This window comes from Aedes aegypti, chromosome 3, assembly GCF_002204515.2.
Source record: "Aedes aegypti strain LVP_AGWG chromosome 3, AaegL5.0 Primary Assembly, whole genome shotgun sequence".
In the NCBI taxonomy this organism is placed as follows: domain Eukaryota; kingdom Metazoa; phylum Arthropoda; class Insecta; order Diptera; family Culicidae; genus Aedes; species Aedes aegypti.
Genome location: NC_035109.1, coordinates 115,899,906 through 115,919,718, shown reverse-complemented (window position 1 = coordinate 115,919,718; position 19,813 = coordinate 115,899,906). Strand labels below are relative to the sequence as shown.

General features: G+C 36.4%; 2 protein-coding genes across 5 annotated transcripts in view; one reads left to right on the top strand and one right to left on the bottom strand.

The window, feature by feature from the left end:
- Positions 1 to 19,813, bottom strand: part of LOC5564337 (GTPase-activating Rap/Ran-GAP domain-like protein 3) — a 469,292-nt gene that overhangs the window by 264,768 nt on the left and 184,711 nt on the right. The gene's annotated exons all lie outside the window — the stretch shown is intronic.
- On the top strand, positions 244 to 2,519 carry LOC23687463. Of its 3 annotated transcripts, XM_021851567.1 has the most exons (5): positions 244 to 372; positions 431 to 619; positions 1,169 to 1,691; positions 1,754 to 1,952; positions 2,019 to 2,519. In XM_021851567.1, exons 1-5 carry the CDS (start codon positions 279 to 281, stop codon positions 2,262 to 2,264), a joined length of 1,251 nt encoding a protein of 416 aa, XP_021707259.1. In that variant the 5' UTR covers positions 244 to 278; the 3' UTR covers positions 2,265 to 2,519. The 3 variants fall into 3 exon arrangements, with proteins under 3 accessions (XP_021707259.1, XP_021707260.1, XP_021707261.1); XM_021851568.1 differs by lacking the exon at positions 431 to 619 and having other exon boundaries at positions 249 to 308; positions 1,573 to 1,691; positions 2,019 to 2,328; XM_021851569.1 differs by lacking the exons at positions 244 to 372; positions 431 to 619 and having other exon boundaries at positions 1,171 to 1,493; positions 1,573 to 1,691; positions 2,019 to 2,328.

Sequence of the window (19,813 nt, the reverse complement as noted above, 5' to 3'; positions counted from 1 at the left end):
TTAGGCCACATGTAAAATTACCAAACGTTCATATGCTATCGTAGAAAACTTTCCAGTGATAGGTGGAGATCTTTAAGGACGATAATATAATTTCTTCAGGTGATGACAAAGAGACAGAACGTCACTATATTATTAGCGTTGTGACGGTAAGTTGCATAATAACGGTAAATCCTGATTCATTATTAATATTTAATGAAATTCACTTTGAATATATTTTACTTTATCTGACACCAATCTACTCACATTCAATTCAGTCGAAGAAATCTATTCTTCACATCATGAACGCGATTGTCGACCTCTGGAAAGAAGTGAGATACTACAAACCTGATTCTGATTATTTTGTGCTAGTAGACCTACTCGTTGATTTGTGCGGTATAAAAAAACTATCTTAATAGGTCATTTCGTCCACTCAAAGTGAAATTGTTTGCAGGCTACTACCCACCAAAATGGAGCCCTTTGGCATTAGTCGCTTGGCGAGCTCTGAAAGTTGGCCAAGTGATACAGTACACTTTCTACGCCTATCACTGCTTTCAATCAGCTGTCAACTGGCGCAATATCCTCTACTTCTCGCTAAATATTAATCTTTCCGTCGGTCTGTCGGTCGGACTTTTCAGAGGCCTTCACTGAAAATATATAGTGTTTTATATTACGAAATCGTTCGTTCGAACTACGAAATTATTCGTTGTTTTCTGCAACGAAACAGTTTCGTAAAATGTATGCAGCCAGCTTCGTAATATGATTCAAGCTCGAAATCAAAACAAACAATGATTGTTATAATGTACTAAACATTTCGTAATCGAAATTCGTTTGTTTAGTATTCAGAACGAACATTTATACGCGCTTCTTCTTACCTCCCTCGACTGCGTTCGTGTCATGTTGTATTTTACGAAATGTGTCTACGAAACCTTTCGTTGCAGAAAACAACAAATGATTTCGTAGGTTAAACGATCAGTTTCGTAATACTAAACGATTCGTTATACGAACAACACGATAACGCACATCTACGAATTGTATATCGTACATCTTCCGATTATTTCGTAAAGTCACTGAATCGCGAAATTCTGTCAAGTACAAATAATTCGTACAATGAATGAAAATAGCGTTATATGTACGAAATCTTGTTTTACGAAAAGGATTTTGGATAAAATACGAAGAGATGTTTTCAGTGTTGCATTAGCTTATTACCATGATGATTTGGCAAAGCTAAAAAGTTTTGTAAACTCAAGACAATGTGGAAAGGATGACGCAAAAGCAAACTATGCTCGGAAAGTACACTTCTGGAAGAAAAACCGTTTGGTCTTAGGTGGCTCGACCATACTGGTTTTGAATGCAATCAATTGGTGCTTGACGGCTGCCTTCACCGAGGATTTGTACCAGATTCCATTTTCGTTGCAGTTCCTACCAAATACCGTGGCTAACGTTATTATTTATTACTACTCGTTTCAAATGTTGATCCAAAACCTTGGATATTGGCAGAGCTTCTTTCAATTCGGGTTGTTGCTATCGTTGATGAAAAATGAGCTTTTGATAATTTCGGACTATTTTGAATCAATTTTCGATCGAGCTTTTCAGGTGTGCGGCCGAGATGACCTTGAACTGCGGTACGGTGATAGTTTGACTGCTTCTAGGATGTGGTCCACGATTAGGGCAGATTTTAAACAAGCGGCTGTTTATCACAGTAACTTCATCGAGTATGATTGGATGATGCTATCGGTGGTACGATTGACTTAATTGCTTCTTCTTTCATCCACAGACATGTAATCCTTCTAAAACAAGTCAGCTACATCAGCTTTCTAGTACTTTTATCAGCAACTGCGATTTTTGTCACCCTCAATAGTTTCCTATGCGTAATTGATTTCTCCAGTGACGCTTTGGGACTGTTGGTTTTTGGATCCATATGTGGCATGGAATGTTTTTTCACATGCAAAATGTTGGATGAGCTTGACGAAATTGTTAGTATTTGCATATAATTGAATGACCGTAATGTTAGTGAAATTTATTGATTCATTTTGCATAAGAACATGAAAATAGCCAAGAACGCATATGCCTTGGATTGGATGACCAGCATTTCGGTGCCAAGTGCGAACATGGACGACTATCGCAACATCAAGCACACGGCTCTCATCGTTCAAGCCAAAGCTCAACAGGGTTTTTGGTTCCGTGCCGGAGGAATGTTCGACATGAATTTGGAAATGTTTATGCAAATCATGAAAATTTGTTATTCCATGATCACCTTTCTGATGCAGACACAAGAATCGGAATAATGCAATGGCACTGAATAACTATTTGGAAACGGGGTTAGATTTGAGATACAAAGAAATAAAACTATGTAACAAGCGTAAGTGTAACAAATCCGCTTGAAAAACCTAATGCTAGAGTAGAATGGGGCAAGATGAATCAACCAAGATGTGGATTCCTGTAACTCCCTGAATACGAATATAGTTCCTTTTTAATGGCCTATTTTAGATACAAGTGAGCTGCAATATTGAATGCAAAATAAAGGATCATTATATAAGAAATCTGTTTTTTATTAGCGATTTCAAAGTCGTTTCAGATCACATTTTCATCTTAAAACATTATAATTTTTGACACACAGAAACCTAAAATATATAGTAACAAACGTACAGCTCTTAAACTAAATCATGCTGTCAAATCTACAAAATTATTCATGTCATCAAAATATGTATATTGTACTAGTATGATATGATGAATTTAATTTTTAAATGTTTTGGCAAAATCACAATAGAACAGAATTGTGATGTTGAAATTCGAGAAGATATACCGTTTTGACTCATATTCCGAACACTTAAGACCAACAGTGATTTCACATTCATCTAATAACCATAAATTGGCTAATATTTATGATTTTTTGATTTCTTCACAAAGTCTTACTGTTAGCTGTTGGATGTGCCGATAAATTGTTAATTTGAACTTGATTACTATTGTTTTTAAGTAAAAGTATTGAACAACATCATGAAATTAGTAAACAACAAGGCTAGCAAACGTCAAAATCTCATGCAAAATAAAAAAAAGTGCAGAGCCCCATTTCCCGCTGCATTTCCCGCATTGAGAGCTTTCAATGACACTAATGTTTTAGAAAATTCGTGCACCCAACATAGGCTACTTGATGAGATTCACGTTTATAAACTACTGTACTGAGAACAGCCACGTGATTTTCGCGACAGTCAAGCCTACTACTATTACCATTCCCAGCACTGGGTTCAATAGAAAACTGTATTCTGTGAAGTTGATCACATTGCTGTTCACTTCAACTCAAGGAATGTTTTAATTCAGAATCCACTCACCAGGTGGCGCATGGGGCCTTCCTTAGCCGAGTGGTTAGAGTCCGCGGCTACAAAGCAAAGCCATGCTGAAGGTGTTTGGGTTCAATTCCCGGTCGGTCCAGGATCTTTTCGTAATGGAAATTTCAATGACTTCCCTGTGCGTATAGTATAATCGTACCAGCCACATGATATACGAATGCAAAAATGGCAACTTTGGCAAAGAAAGCTCTCAGTTAATAACTGTGGAAGTGCTCATAAGAACACTACGCTGAGAAGCAAGCTCTGTCCCAGTGAGGACTTTAGTGCCAAAAAGAAGAAGAAGAAGTGGCGCACAGAATCCAACCGACGTCGTTTGTAGAATTTATATATGAATTAAGTTTTTGGCCTACAAATATTTGTTTTGCTTATATCTAAGTCCAGTGATGAGTTGATCACCTCAATAAGCCCTCTTTGTCTTAAACCACATGAGCTCACAAAACATTCCCTAGATGGCGCTTGTAGGCAAATGTTTTATTCGCTATTATATCAGTCCAGTGATCAGATACAAATTCGGTGTCTTCGACAAAGTTAATCAACTACGAACTAGAACCTTATTATTTCGGAAAACACTCGGAAGGTGGCACTAGTGGGCAAATATTTTATTCGCTTACATCACAGTCTAGTGATAAGATACAACATTGGTATCTTTGATAAAGTTGATTAACTAAATGTGACCTATTCACCCAAAGCTTATTACATGTTTCGGAAAACGCTTCCGAAATGGCGCTGTTGGGTAAACACGTTGTTTGCATATATCCCAGTTCAGTGACAAGATACAGCATTGCTGTTTTGCGGTTGTTCGATCAAAACCAGGACTTGGTTACTTTCACAAACTCCGATCTCGCTTTGCTTGGTATCAGGATTAATAGTAACAGTAACGATATATCATATATTGCACAACTTGCATGATTCGTTTTAGGTAATTCTACAGATTTTAAGCATTTGTTTTACTACTAATACATTTTATTACAACGATGTTTACTCCTAAACTTGGAAGCCGAAATTTTCACAAGTATTTGACAGTTACAAAGTAGGTCAAATATGTGAGTGTTTAATCAAAAGTGAGTAAAGTCGTTTTCTTTCAGGATTTAGTAGCAAGTTACTCACTTTGATAACATAAAGTTACTCACTTTTGACAGCTAATCTAATCTAATCCAAGCACTTACACAGCCAATATTGAAAAGCATCCTGGAAATACCTAAAATTATACAGGTATTTTCTTGTCAGCATTAATATTTGCAGAATATCTGCGATATGATACAAATAATAAAATGGCCAGGCCCACTGTGCAGACCTTGGGGTTGAAGATAATTGAAAAACAATCATGACGATCAGGTTATTCACGCATGAATAAACTGATAGCCAAAATATTTTCAATTCATTAAAGGATGAAACGGGGACAACCGTACTGACCGTTTTAATTCAGGGTTGTAGGTAAAGTCGTTGGGAGTGGCGTTGCTAAGAAAGTTAATGCACACTTCTTGTTGTTCTCCTGGGTTGGGATATAGGCATTTCCTCCTCATGTCCTGGCCCTAGAGCCTTAGTTTAAGCGCCTTTGCCCGCTCTCTGAAACGAGATAAATATTTGTTTTGCCCCTTTCCCGTTATACACAAATCGATACTGTTTCCCATTACTTTAAAAACAAATGTGCAAAACAATTAAAGTATAGAAGAACAAATAAAGTTTCAAATGGAAATCTCTCACCAAATTCCTCAAGTAGCGTTTACAATCTGAAGGCATTGGTGCAGCTACAGAAGCCTTCTGATGAAATTTAAACTGCAGCACCAGCAGCTGAACTTTTCTTGATAGGTAATTTCGGTCACTTCTGTGGTTAGCTTCACTTCAACACTGAATTCAAATTCCAAGTAACTGCAACCGCGAGCCTTCGCAATCTTCATGACATTCAGCTCCAAAATTTACAGCCCATCTTTCATTTTTTCGCTCACTCGTAACTGAGGACGGGAAAATCATATGCTTTCCTTTCAACTTCTATCGCACATTGCATTTAAAATACACGATTTACTACTTTTTTACTTGAGAAACGCACTAACTTCACTACAACTTCATGCTTGTACCAACCCGGTGCTAGGCAGCCATGTTTTCGTGGTCAGTCAAGAGCAACAACGTACATTGGCCTAATCATATTGGGGAATTTTTCCTCCAATACTAAAATGTGTTTCTAGCTAATCACATCAACCCAAATTGACTTGCTGTACTGCAATCCAATAATTTGCAACCGTTTGTTTGTTCGAATAGCTGTTGTTATGCGGGAAAAGATTTTTTTCGGAGAAAAAGATTTCGCCATCATCGATTGTTATTCCTCAAACGGTTATTTGTTTACAAACATTGAGCTGTCAGTGGGAACCATTTCCCAGTAGGAACCAGAGATCTTTGCTCGTTATTTTTCAATGGGGTTGTATAGGCGGTGTCAGGGGGCTGGCTTGTACACATTACGATTTTTCTTACGTTGATCGGCCGATAAGAAATTATCAGAGAACGAACAAAATCGTGACAGAAAACAAAACGCAGCCAACCTCGCGCACAGCTTGCTTCGATCTCCAAAAGTTACTCACTTTTGACAGCTAGTATGAAAGTTCAAAAGTGAGTCAAAGTTACTCTCTTTTGAGAAGATTTGAACGACCATCATGTTCACAGGTGCCGTCATGTTGTGTTTATGCTTTTGATTGGCACTTAGGCGGCAAACATTTATTACGTAGCGCTAAAATTTGAAATTCTTGACTCCCCCCCCTCCCTCCGTAACGCTTTTTGCATGAAAAATTTCAATTTTTTGTTTGAGCCATAACGCTGTAGCCTACTCCTCCCTCCCCCTAGAGCGTTACGTAATTTGTGGATGCCGCCTTACGAAATTCTGGTAGTGTCAAATATATTTGGATTGCTGTTAGACCCCAGCAACACCGTGTATCCAGTAAAAACATTGTGATAAAAATGTTTTCGCTATTAGTTGACAAGTTTGATAACATTTCTCACTTTTCTGAAACGTATGCAGGGTAACTAATAATGCAGCCATTCCATGAAAAACCGATCTAGTGGGTCTCCGAATTCCGTGCAAATTTGCTATTTTGTTCCTTATCCGAAATAAGGATACACGTATTTTTGGATTTTTCGATTAGGGTGACCATTTCCGAAATAGGGTGACCAGAAAAATCGCGATTTTGCAAAATTTTTATTTTAAAAAAAAATTATAACTTTTGAACCGTTTGACCGATTTTCAATCTTTTTGGACAAAATGAAGGCTAAAGATTTTGACTTTTCGGAAAAAATATAAAATTTCACAAAAATTGTGTTTTTAGATGACTCCATTGTTTCCGTTTTTTCGTGTTTTGAAGGCCTCGGGACCAAAGGGGCTATTGCTGCTCTCATTTTTTCTTAAAAGTTCAGAAAATTTTACGTGACTGAGATTTTTCTTTAAAAGCTTGCTTTGTATGCTTTTTGCAGAAGCTTGAATTGAAGCCTCTGAATTATTTAAGCGCTGTTATGTATCTATAGACCCTGACATTTCCCCTCTTGATCTATCAATTTCCTGATCAGGGAACGTCCATAAATCACGTCACACACAATTTGACCATATTTATCAAGGGATTGCTAAGACGATCTTTTTCTGTTGCCTCTTATAAAACAATAGCGGAGCTCACCCATACGAATGTGCATATTAACAAGGTAGCTGGTGCGAATGTGGGGAAATGAACCACGGTACACAGATTCAACGCATTACTTGCGTTTCATTCTGAAGAAATTGATTCACTTCTTTTTTTGTCTGTTATCTATGGTTTGATTATCCAACGAAACATTTGCTTTTCTGCAGCTAATTATTATCATCAGCTTTAGCAGATTTCGTTGCGCTTCATGCGTTATGTACCGTATTCTCTCGTAGGAAAAGGTAAACATCCGAAAAATATAGGTGTGTGAGTAAAATTTCACTCTGGAGTATAAATTATGCTCCCGATAAGGAGGCACAGCTCAAGCTGTCAAATTCCATAGTGAAAAAATAGGACGTCATCCTTCGATATTCATCCTTCCTTCTTCATCCAATGTCATGCTTTTTGAATTGACTTCAATTTTTTGGGTCGTTACGTTTTACTACTCTTTCCTTTCACCCTTGAATTCGTTAGTTGATTTGTATACGAACCCTCACCTGCAATTTTTAACAACTCCTTCATATTGTAATGAGTCGACTAGCATAAACATTTATTTGATAAATCTCGAAAATAGTAATATAAATCAACTGGACATAGACAACACACATTCAACTTTTTTTTTTGTATTCCTACCATAGATATTACTTTTGTTGGTGAAATAAGGTTTAATTTATGAGAATATAACCATAAATAACAAATACGTCCCGAAATTAAAATCATGATGTATTTTGGGAGTTAATGGGTTAAGCATCTGATAAGTTTTGCTTATTCTCAAGGACAAAATAGGAAAATCCATAGTAAGTTAGGGATGTGCTAATTTCCATTAAATATCTTGAAGGAAGAATTTCTTTCTTAGAAAATTTCTTAGTAGGAAATAAGCATTAATTTTAAAGCAGTGCTCCCAGTTTTCTTGACAGAATTTCTTCATTTTACATGATTTGTGTACAAATATTTAGCACAACTTCTAGATATCTGAATATCTTCTTGATATCTGCAATATCTGGCAAATTTCATCTGAAAAGATTTTTCTTTATTCGTGTCTATTTTCCAAATATTTTTCTCCCAGGTATAGAAATTAAACTGCCATAACTTGTTCCTAATTTTTAAGCCAATTCAATAGGATTCGGCTTATTAGCAAAATTATTAGTTCTTGCGCTCTTTGGAATTCAAATAACCTAACCTCACCTCAAAGTTTGAGTCAAAAATACTAAGATTCAGAGGTAGGCCGAGCGAGTTGAAGGTAAATTTTCAATTATTGCATTACACAACTTTATTATTTGCAAAAAAAATCGAATCTTTCACCATAATTCTCTTTAAAAATAGCTTTATGAAAAGGAAAAGAAAAACTTGAAGTTCATAGACACTTTACAACTGGTTAGTGGGCTAATTGAGATGCAAAATTATGAAAAAAAAAAAAAGGAATCGTTCTGGTAGGCTCTGATCCCACGATACCTCAGTACGCTAGACAAGGCGCGTTGACCATCTACGCCACGGGTAACGATTCTGCAATGCCGTCGGCCAGCCTCAAATCGGAGTCCTTCACAAACCCACATTCCCTTTCACAACTTTACATCTCCTTCGGCTCTCTTAGCCAACTTTGTTGACATCGTCAGTACGCGTTGCAGACTGCAACATATGGGATGTTTTCTTCACTTGCTTTGAAATTAAATGAGAAGAAATTCTGCAATGCCCGAACATTTTACAAAATATACTATGGGCTGATATAAGATTATCTACGAAATGAAAATATAAACCATTTCTTTTAGGAAAACAACGGATATGTTCGTTTGGCATGCGATCAATTTTCATCTAATGCAGTTAACCTTTACGGTACTAACATAGTTTTTGGCACACAATTTTCATATTTAATCAACTCTAAACGGATCAAATTTCAACCGATTTCATTTGTTTTAACTTCATTTGTTAGGGAATCTCTTCTAGTTTCGATGGCCAGAATTTGATTGTCATTGGTTCAACGGTACCGGAGTTGTTCCGGATTCCGTTTGAGTAATAGATTATTATGGGTTGGTATTTTATAATTTTAATAATCAATTACATGAAGTATACCTTTTTTATCTGTTCATTGTTCAAAAAAATGTATGAAAAAATTGAATATATATGTTAGAACATCGTAGGTTACTCTGGCATCACTTGGTTCCCTCTCGGATTTGGTGCCCCCGGGGAAGTGGCCACATGTCGACCTGAACCAAACTCTAGCATGCGACCAGTGTCAATTCTTTGGTGACTCATCATTCATCAAGCTCACGGACAAAACTCTGAAGGACTGCAAGGCGATTATTGACGAGGCTCGTTTGAAAGAGTCAAACCCAATTCTTCCACGTATTAAAAAACTACCGAAGATTCACAATCCAGGAAAGGAAATGCGAAAAATCATTTCAGCCGACGGATCCCCCACTCATAAACTGGCGAAATGGTTAGTCAAGGAATTCCAGAGTATGCCGAATCCATTCCCCACTAGGTCAGTTAAAAATACCCAGGAGTTCTACCAGAAACTATTAGAGTCAGGACACATCGAGGATGACGAGATGATGGTTTCTTTCGACGTAGCGGCTCTTTTCCCCTGCGTTCCAGTAAAGGATTCCCTAAATCTTCTCGAGGACTGGTTATTGCCCCAAAGGACGGATGCAGCATGGAAAGGAAAGGTTAGGACATTCATGAGGTTGGCAAGATTGTGCATGGACGAAAACTACTTTCAATTTAGAGGAAATTTCTACAAACAGACGAAAGGAGCCCCCATGGGAAACCCTCTCTCCCCGTTTTTGTGCGAACTATTCATGGCGAATTTTGAGGAAAATTTAAAGAAACAATGACTATTACCGGATAAATGGTTGAGATATGTCGACGATATTTTCAACGTTATCATGCGGAATGATCTGGTTAAAATTTTGGATTCAATCAACAGCGTACACAAGGATATCAAGTTCACTCACGAGGAGGAGAAGGATGGAAATCTACCATTTTTGGATCTACTTGTCACCAGGGAAGAAAGTTCATCTTACAACTTCGAAGTCTACAGGAAGCCTACAAACACCCAGCGAGTTATCCCTTACACATCGAATCATTCGTTCCAGCATAAGATGGCAGTGTTTCACCACATGATCCACAGGATGCAGACTCTACCCCTCAGCGAAGACGGAAAGACCAAGGAACTGGAATATATCTACGAGACGGCAAGGATCAACGGATACAAGGAAAGGACGATAAAAGCCATCATCGACAAAAAGAAAAGACAGCAAATTCGGAATGCTTTGACGACACTAACCCCTATCACCGAACCCATGAAGAGAGTCTCCATCCCATACGACGTACACATCAGCAAACAGCTCCGCCCAAAGAGAGACAACCAACTTAGGACTTCGTTAGGCTCTACCAAGGATCCGGTAAACACACTAAACAAGGCTGGTGTTTGCAAAATCAGCTGCTCCCACTGCAGCAAGGTCTACGTTGGTCAAACAAAGCGGTCTCTCGAGGTTAGATTCAAGGAACACTTAGCGGAAATAGGAAAAGCTCAGAAGACGATAGACAAGGGGATGACATACGATTTCAAATCTAATGTTACAGAACCTATCTTTTCAGATAGACATACAATTACGACGGCCGATATCAAAATTTTGAGAAATGTTTCTTCTCCTTGGAAACTGGATGTGGCGGAGAGTCTGGAAATTTACAAACAGTTGCCTACGACGCTACTCAACAGAGACAACGGCAACGGCAATACATGGCTATTCAACTTGGTACCTACTAATCGTTCCCGTGATGTACCTTTCAGCATTTAATGTTTCAACAAAAGAGGGATGAAATGTACTTAATAGCTCATAGTCGCCTCTCCACATCTCGATATCGAAGGGACCATCGAGATAGGGAGAGATCGAGACAAAGAACAAATTTTTGATGAATACTAGACTGAAAAACACTCCGTTGCCAAGAAAGTAATAGACAAACAAACGTCATTTTGCGCTCCTAATTTGTTTTCAATCCCAAAACTTTGGTCTAGTAACGTTCGATATTGGGCATATCGACATACGGAGAGAAAATTGAGAACGAAAAATGAACAGAAACACATCGAGATATGGAGATATCGAGATAAGGAGGATATCGAGATATGGAGAGTGAAAATGTATGCTGACTGAAGGGACTTATGAAATCATCGACATAGGGAGAGATATCGAAATGTAGAACATCGAGATGTGGAGAGTCGACTGTAATATTTAAGTTTATAAAAAAATGGGTAGGGAATTACGTTTATACCTTGTTTTAATATATAATGTGTACATACGATGGTTTTCTTCAAGTCGAGTCTAGTACACGACACTGAAGACGGCCTTACAGTTGAGGTCGAAATACGCGTATCTATCAAAGGATACAAAATCTAGTGGAATTAAATGGTATAGTACTAAATTCGTTTTTTTTTCATCCAATTGAAGTAACTTCGTCTTTTGATATTAGGAATCACCCAGCCATGTCACTGATTCGATATCCCCGGGGAAGTGATCACTTGTCGACCTGGACCAAACCCTAGCTTGTAACCCATCACATTTCAAGAATTTTAAACGACAATTCATTGGTGATCGAAACAACTCCATCTGTTCATACTAGAAATCAGCCGGCCACGGATTCAATGCCCCGGGAATTTGTGAATCAATTTTACTTTCTGCAACTCATGGAGTAAAACTTCTTAAGAATTTTCTTTAATGAAAACTATGACACAATGCCGACCAATGAATTGGCGCTGAAAAAATATGAAATACAACGAACGCAAAAAAAACGAAAACGCTCAGCTATGAATTGTGAAACGTGTATTTCACAAACATTCCATAAAGTTTCTGAATCGAGAGTTTATGCTTTGTACAAATTCTTATAGTAAATGAAAACGGCGTTCATGAAATTTTATTTTACGAAGTGGACATAAGAAAAAATAGGAGTGTAAGTGACATTTTGGTAGATTTTGAGTTAGGTATACGATACAATTACATTATTTACAAACTTTCCAATGGCATATAAAGGTGATTTCCCATCCAACATATAAAATAGAATAATTAATTGATAATTGCTTTATTTTTTATTCTCCCATACATTTTGAGTGAAATGCAAAATCGCTGAAAAATTTCCAAGTAAATTTTCTCAAAATTATGTTTTTGTCACTTTCACCCCTTTTCTTCAAATTCTCTCATATATGAGTAAGTGGTTATTGAGATAGTGCTTAATACTATCTATAAATTTGTTCATTTTGCCTTTGTCCAATAACATTTCGATCCACATTGGATTTGTGAATGTCGTCACACTGCAGATATACCAACTCAGTCAATTAATCATCTACATAGCGCGCAGGTCTCTCACTCAGCAGAATGAAGCTTAAGAATTCGTAACAGTATCATCATCAATCATGCGAAAGCTGAATAAGGTAAAATTCAGACCACAGAATATATACCAAATGTGTAAAGTCATCGTTCATACTTTTCATAATATTTTAATGTAGGTTTTATTTGTATCACTTCATTTCGTTATAAATGTGAGATTCATAAAATAGCTAAGAAATACGGTGTATGAACAAAAGCTCCAAAGCACTACGGGCGGTTTCTATGTAGACTGGCGGCCAAAAATATTTTTTTCCATTTCATGTTGTATTTATAAGTTTTGTGTTACAAATTTTATGCATTGTTTTCAAAAACAAGTTTTCGAGACTAACTTTTGAATAGGGCCTATAGCGAAATTTTAAGTTTTGCTACTAATGATGCATTTAAGCTATTTCTGTGATTAACGCTGTTGAAATCATTATAAATATTAGAACTTACATAGAAATGATGATATGAATGATTAAGCGATATTCAGTAATCCTCTGAATTATATTTTAGCTGTTTTTAGTAGAAAATGGTTAAAAATATTGAAAACATTCAAAAAGCCTTAAATAAAAAAAGTGCAAATTTGTGCAGCTAAATTTTTCACGATCCTTTAGTTTACATCTCAAAGTACCCTCAGAAATAATAGCCTGGGACAAAAAAGTATGGGATGTCTAAAATTTCGGTAGAAAAACAAATATATTTTTTTCAGTGCACTATCCGCATTTTTTCGACCTAAAATACGAATTTTTATTTCAATATATTTTTCTAAGATAGCTTTTTGAATAAGCTTTCGGACAGTGTATAAAGATCTGTATAAAATATTACGATTATCCAGTATATTGCATTCCATGGGTACCTTGTGTTTACACAAAATTTTGGATTTTTCTTAAAATCTCTTACTTTGACATACTGTATCAATTAAACTAAAGAAGATCTTGCCTTTTAATTTCAGGAATATCTTAATGGAAGTGTTAACTATGGAATGATGTACAAGAAAAACCTATCAAAACAAGTCATTTTTTTTTTATTATTGGCCACCTGATCGCCCATAGTGCAAAGACAAGACGTCGAAAATAAAATAAAAAAGGTTGAAAAATAGTGGCCCGAATGGACAAAACGTCCATTCAATAATTTTATTGGTTGAAATTTGTTTTTTTTCTCTGGAAAAAATACGACCTACTGTCTTTTCTTTTGTTTTTCGGCCTCTTGTGATTCCATCATTTTATTCGTCTTTCTGTCCTTTCAATTTGTTCTCTTTCAATCTTCAAAGATTTTAAGATTAAAAAAAACAATTAAGATATGTAAAGTAGATGCCATTTCTCATTTCATTGTGAATATTTTTACGTAACGTTCAAACGCTTGTCCACAAAATGTATATCACTCAAGGGAGCGATAGCGTGTTCTCAAAATGTTATAGTTAATACCAAATTTGAAGAATATACATACAAAAGCGTTACGAAGGCGTGGATGGGTGCCAAAATCAGCCAGTTTCGTCTATATGAAATTTGTGAATGAACCCGAATGCAATGGCCACTAGAAGTTCAAAAGCAATGCTTAAATCCTTCACCGAACCACAAACTGCCCATTCTTGGCAAAAGAATCTCTACAACCTTTGCAGTCTCCCAATGAACAAACCCGACTTAAACAGGCGGAAAAGTTTCCGACGCTTGGAATAATTCCTGCATTCTATCTTCTTCAATTTTCCACTTCACTTCGCGAGCATCTCTCTCCCACCTCAACTCAACGCTGTGTTATGAGCAAAGTTTTAATTGCACCCAGCGAGCTTTCCGATAACATAATTTCAAATTTCATTAAAGCTAGACGTTGGGAAAGTATACAAATTTTCTCATTCCCAGAAATCATCAAGCAGAAAAAAACATTCATAGGTGCTTACGGTTCGTTTTGTGTATAAATCCTCGACTGGTTTTTCCAACACCCTGGTCTGCAAAGCATTGGGACGACTATAAGACAGCTTATTCCCGTTATAATCCAGGCTTTGGAGTTTTCTCTTCTCGGTCGGAATCATCTTTCACAGGAAATTGAATCACACTCAGCAGTCAGCACACGGCACACAGTGGGACGAAATCGAGGAAAAAGTTTGCGCTGTAACCAGTGATTGAATCCTGAGAAAATTGAGAGAATCTCTCACGTATCGCTCTCTGTAACTATCATAACATGCTGTGTTTATCGTGTGCTGCTACAACTTTGATCATATTGGGGTGATAGTAGTGCATGATTAAACCCCTCTAAACATGCTCCAAGCCTGGGGGACACTATTTCTATTGGAAGTTCGTGCATTTTTTATCGTGCCAGTAAAGAAAAACACCTACCCCCAACGGTAAACAAGCGAGAAAAATGGATTTTATCATCGCTCTCTCTCTTTGGGGCTCTCGGTCGCTGCTTCCATTTATCAAACTTGTTACACCTTGCGATACAATGACGATCGTGGACCGCAACAAATGAAATGTTTATCTTTGCTTGCTTTGTTCGTGCTTCATACTCAAATGAGAGCGAATTCTGCAATGCTTGGCTGTAACTATTGGGTTCAGCATTTCAAATTATTCTATAATGTTTCATTACACTACGGAGAATTTTTTGTCTCAAGCATTAAAATACCGATATTTACTTCATTAAGCTTGCTGAACCCATTTCCGTTTTAAAAAATATCGCAGCACGTTTAGTGATCTCAAACACTAAACGTGCTGGTGATACTCGGTCGTAGAAAATGCAAACTTTGGCGATTGCAGCCAACATGCATGCAAGTTTACTAGCCAGACTAGCATGCAAGTTAACTTTTATTTGCCTCATAATTCAAACTTCATGTGTTAAACAATACTTAACAACAAAGTTTGTAATACTTACATATTTCATTTCCATTTTCGACATTTATATGACATGATATCGCCTACAATGTTTTCTTAGGCAGTTTTATACCTTTTATACCGACGTAAAAAGCCCTGAGTATTTTTTTTCACTCAAGCATACATCTCGAGCATTTTTTCTGATTTCGCCCCACTGTGCGGCAGTTCGATTCACAAATACGACTCGGTTCGGTACCTACTCAGTAGATAAATCAAGCTAGAGTCGTCAAGTTGCTGAGCCGTATTGGGTTGCCTTCTATTGCGTTGTTGGCAATACGAAACAATTTCGCAAGATAGTGACCGTGTTCGGCTGGGGACCATATTGTTTACATTCTAGTGTAACATTCATCCGAAAAATGCGGGGTGCGGCATTTTATTCGGAATGTGTTGGTATGACAGGCACACCAGCAGGGAGCGGTAGACCGGATATCCGTTGACAGCGATATCAATTACGAAGTTTAATCCGTGCCTGACGGCTTTCTAGAGCATTCATGTAATACTGAGATGCGAATTCTGAGAAATTGTTTCGCTTTGAAGTGAACTCAAATTACTGATGCTTTTGCTGTAGAGCTGATTGCTGATTGTTTGACTGAAGCTCGTTTTTTTTTTTTTTCGCGCGTAATTATTGTCTGATGATGACTATGAAGAAAAGACAACGACACACTGCTGCGTATGATAAAGAAAATCGGAATTGTTTTCTATGTTGACTAATTAATCCAAATTACATGTCGAAAGATTTATCAAATAGAAATAGTTTTATTTTTAATTATTTGTTTATTTTTAATTTGTATTCGAGTATACTGCCGTATATATGAGGACGAGCCTGGTGTAGTGGTTAGAAAACACGCCTCTCACGCCAAGGATCTGGGATCGAATCCCAACCCCGAAATAGTCACTTATGATGCAAAAGTTATGGTGACGAGTTCCTTCGGAAGGGAAGTATATAAAACTGTTGGTCCCAAGATGGACTAGCGAATTAGCGGGGAACGTGTCTCTGGAGCCGGCTTTCTGATACCTGAATTCTTGATCTCTAATAGCTCTTGGAAATCTTAGTGAACTAAGGGAAGCGTCAAAAACCCATAACTCGATAAATATTTATTTACTTATAAATTATTTTTTATACTTTGGGATATCCCTAGGAACATCTAAAATCCCCAGAGGAGCCTAGGAACTCCTGTGAAAATTTAAAAATCTTTAGTAGTGAGCATTAAGAACCCTTTATATATAAAAAAAAAACTCTGGAAACCGTTTTTAAACATTTGGGAACTCCTGGCAAATATCGGAAATCATTTACAACCACTTGAGATCCACCAGAAAACTCTAGGAACCCTGAGAGAACATCTACAACTCTAAGGTTTTTCTTATCGTATCTTTGAGAATTCTTTGGGAAACCTATGTAAACTTTTTAAAATTTCTTTGGAACCGCTTGGTAATCCCGTAGGGAGTCCTTGAGTATGTCTCTAATCCCTCTCAAACCCTTTGTAAATATATGAGATTGCACTTGGAAACCGTGAACATTTTGGAACCAAGTAACCTTTTTAAATCACTGATAGTGACAAGGAATACCCTGAAACCCATTCGGAGATCTTTTTTCTCGATTCACACTGCTCCTCCATATGCTTTAGAAGGTTTATACCAAATTTATACTACTAGGCAGTTTCAGCTATGAATGAGAGAAATCATTGATAAATTGGAAACTGATTCCCTATGAGGACTGTTCATTTTATAAAGTGGACACCTTGTACATGCTATATCTTTTTATTTTTTAATAAAACCGAAATCGGTTTTCTGTGCATCGTTCAACTATTATTCTACAATGTTAAGAAAAAATAAAAACTTAAAAAAAAACTTTTGGTTGAGGACCTGAATAGTTTTCCAAAACCTCATAAGAAAAGCTGTTCGTCAAAGTTAAGCATTATTTTGCGCATTACAAAAATCCTCATTGTTATGAACAAATTATATGTTGGTATCCTTTACCCTTCTACTGAAGGGAAAGCTTCAAAAAATAAATAATATTCTACCATTCTCTGACACTAGGTCTCTTTACTGGTTTATTGCTTATGGTCTTATTTGCTGTTACGCCATCTTATTACTCCCAGAAAAAAGAAAACTAAAAAGCGTGGTCAATTTTGGTTTAGATTACTAAAGAAACTATATTTTTACAAAAGAGAGATAAATCATGAGTTTTAATTGCATTCTTAGGTACAATTCTGACTCTTTTGGTCGTTTTATTAAAAACTCCCACACATTCAAAATTATGTACGCATATTTCACGATGTATAGCAAATTGTAAGCGTTTTTCTCCGAATATTTTGAAAGGTAATCTTCGAATATCACATTATGAATATAGTACATGAAAATTAAATTCGATTTCATTAAAGCAGTGTTCCAAGTTTTGATGATTGTCATTGTGCTTTAAGAGTTCTTCTGAAAATAAAACATTTGATTGTCTATTTTGCTCAAAATGTGGCGTGGGAACTAAATAAGCAACTCTATGAAGGCGTAGGTTTTTTTTCACGTTAATACTATATTGGTACTTCCGTCAAGACGTACTTTAAACCTCAAAATTCTGCTCAAATCAGTTCCATTTAAATTTTAAACATTACAGTTTCCTTTCTCTTTAAAAATCTAAGAAATATGATTTAATGATATCTGGAAAACGGTTACTCCAAAAATACCGATATATTTTTCAGCAGGCTTCTGATTGATGATGCTTTGGAAGAACAAGCGTTTTTTTAAATATAAAATATAGATTATCGAATTTTCCAACCAATTTCTAATAATCATTGATTTTGATAACCTCCAAAAATCGACCGTTCTAAACGTTGTGCCTTATTGATGTGAAATTTAATTATTTTAATGGTTTTTAATTATCACAACATTGTAGAATATTAGTTGAACGATGTACAGAAAACCGATTTCAATTTCATTAATAAATTAAAAAGATATAGCATGTGCAAGGTGTCCACTTTATAAAATGAACAGTCCTTACACTGTGAATGTGGAGTTGCAACCATCGCGATTAAAATAAAGCATGCTAGCAATATGGATTCAAAGACGAATCTGACACCCAGAGAGTGTCTGAAGACTCAGAGATGTGCAAAAAAAAAAAATGCGTGCTGCTCCGAAATTTATTGTTTGTCTCCAATTTTTTGCTAGTAATTCAAAGCAAGGTGCAGGAGCAGAGCTGTTCAATATTATGATTGATTATGTATTATGTGTTGAATAAGTTAACTGGATATCCTTCCATAATTCCAGCGATATAAATAACAATTATACCAAATTATGTACTAAAATAATCAATTTTGCGATTCCGTCTCACGCCGTAGCGACGAAAATGAAAGCGAATTTGGAGAAAATCTCTGTCATTGGGCCGTATGAATAAAATGTAGTAAAGTTGAGTTTACTACATTCTCGGTAGTAAACGCTATATGTGGAACACGAGTGGAATATGTTTGTGTCATTTTCCTTTCTAGACCTTTCGAACATACTACAAACAACGCATTGCTATGAATAAAGGTAGCATTTACTACAAAGCTACTGGTAGTTAGCTTCAGAGGTTGCTACACATGCTTTGAGATTGCGGAATTGAATGGAATAATTTGCTTTTGAGTGAAAATCATGGGAAAACGATATGAGTTTTGATATTTCGGATGGTATTTGAGTTTTGCTTAAGAATTCTGAGGTTACAAAAACATTCGCCCCGCCAATGTTGAGATTCCGGTAAGATTACCGGCAGTAGCAATTTGTAATAACCGTGTGAATTCTGGCATTACGATAATTATGTTATTTTCTAGGAATTTTAGGATGTCGGTGGGAATTCAGATATTTATAATGTAATTCTGAATTTTACGTGTAAATTCTGACATCTCGGATTTCCTTTTGAATTCCGGAATTCCTGTAGGAACTTTGAGATTCCGATAAGGATGCCGGATTTTTTATGATAATTCTGGAAGTTTAAATACCATTCTAGGAATATTGCAGAAATATTAGGAATCTGGTAAAAACTCTAGAATTGGGGTGAGAATGGGATTCCGAATATTAATCTCTTGGAATTCTGTGGGTGTCTTTGAGACGGTATTTCTGTAAAAATCTATGAGATTGCGGTGGGATTCCTGCGAATTATTATGTGAATACAAATATTCTGAAAATCAATCTTTGTAATTATTGTAAACACTTTTAAGATTCAGTTGATCTCCACTTCCGTTGGAATTTCAAAGCAAAGCTTTAATATAAACGTTTTGAATGTCGGTAAATATTTTATAGATTTCAATGTGTTTTTTTTTTGTGAAATCGATAAGAATTTTAATAATTTCAAAGGGAACCCTGGTGTTTTAGGGGAGATCCTCATTGAATTCTAAAGACTACCAATGGAAACACTACAATTTCCATAAAAATCTCGACATTCTAAGTTCTGAACATTCCAAGAATACTATCAGAAACCCCACCAAAATAACGAGAATATCGCAGAAATACTTAGAACTTCCGGAATTCAACATGTTGTTAAGAAAACACACATAGGGGGGTCCGTAGCCTTGAGGTTACGCTTTCGCTCCATAAGCGGAAGGTCATGGATTCAATTCCCAGCCCCTCCACAAAAAAAACCCGTCCAG

What these genes read in the sequence shown, in the direction of transcription:
- LOC23687463 (XM_021851567.1), top strand. Translation starts at nt 279, where the DNA reads ATGAACGCGATTGTCGACCTCTGGAAAGAAGTGAGATACTACAAACCT. An exon ending in CCTACTCGTTGATTTGTGCG is followed by an intron (nt 373 to 430) that starts GTATAAAAAAAC and finishes AATTGTTTGCAG; the next exon opens with GCTACTACCCACCAAAATGG. An exon ending in TGGATGAGCTTGACGAAATT is followed by an intron (nt 1,953 to 2,018) that starts GTTAGTATTTGC and finishes ATTTTGCATAAG; the next exon opens with AACATGAAAATAGCCAAGAA.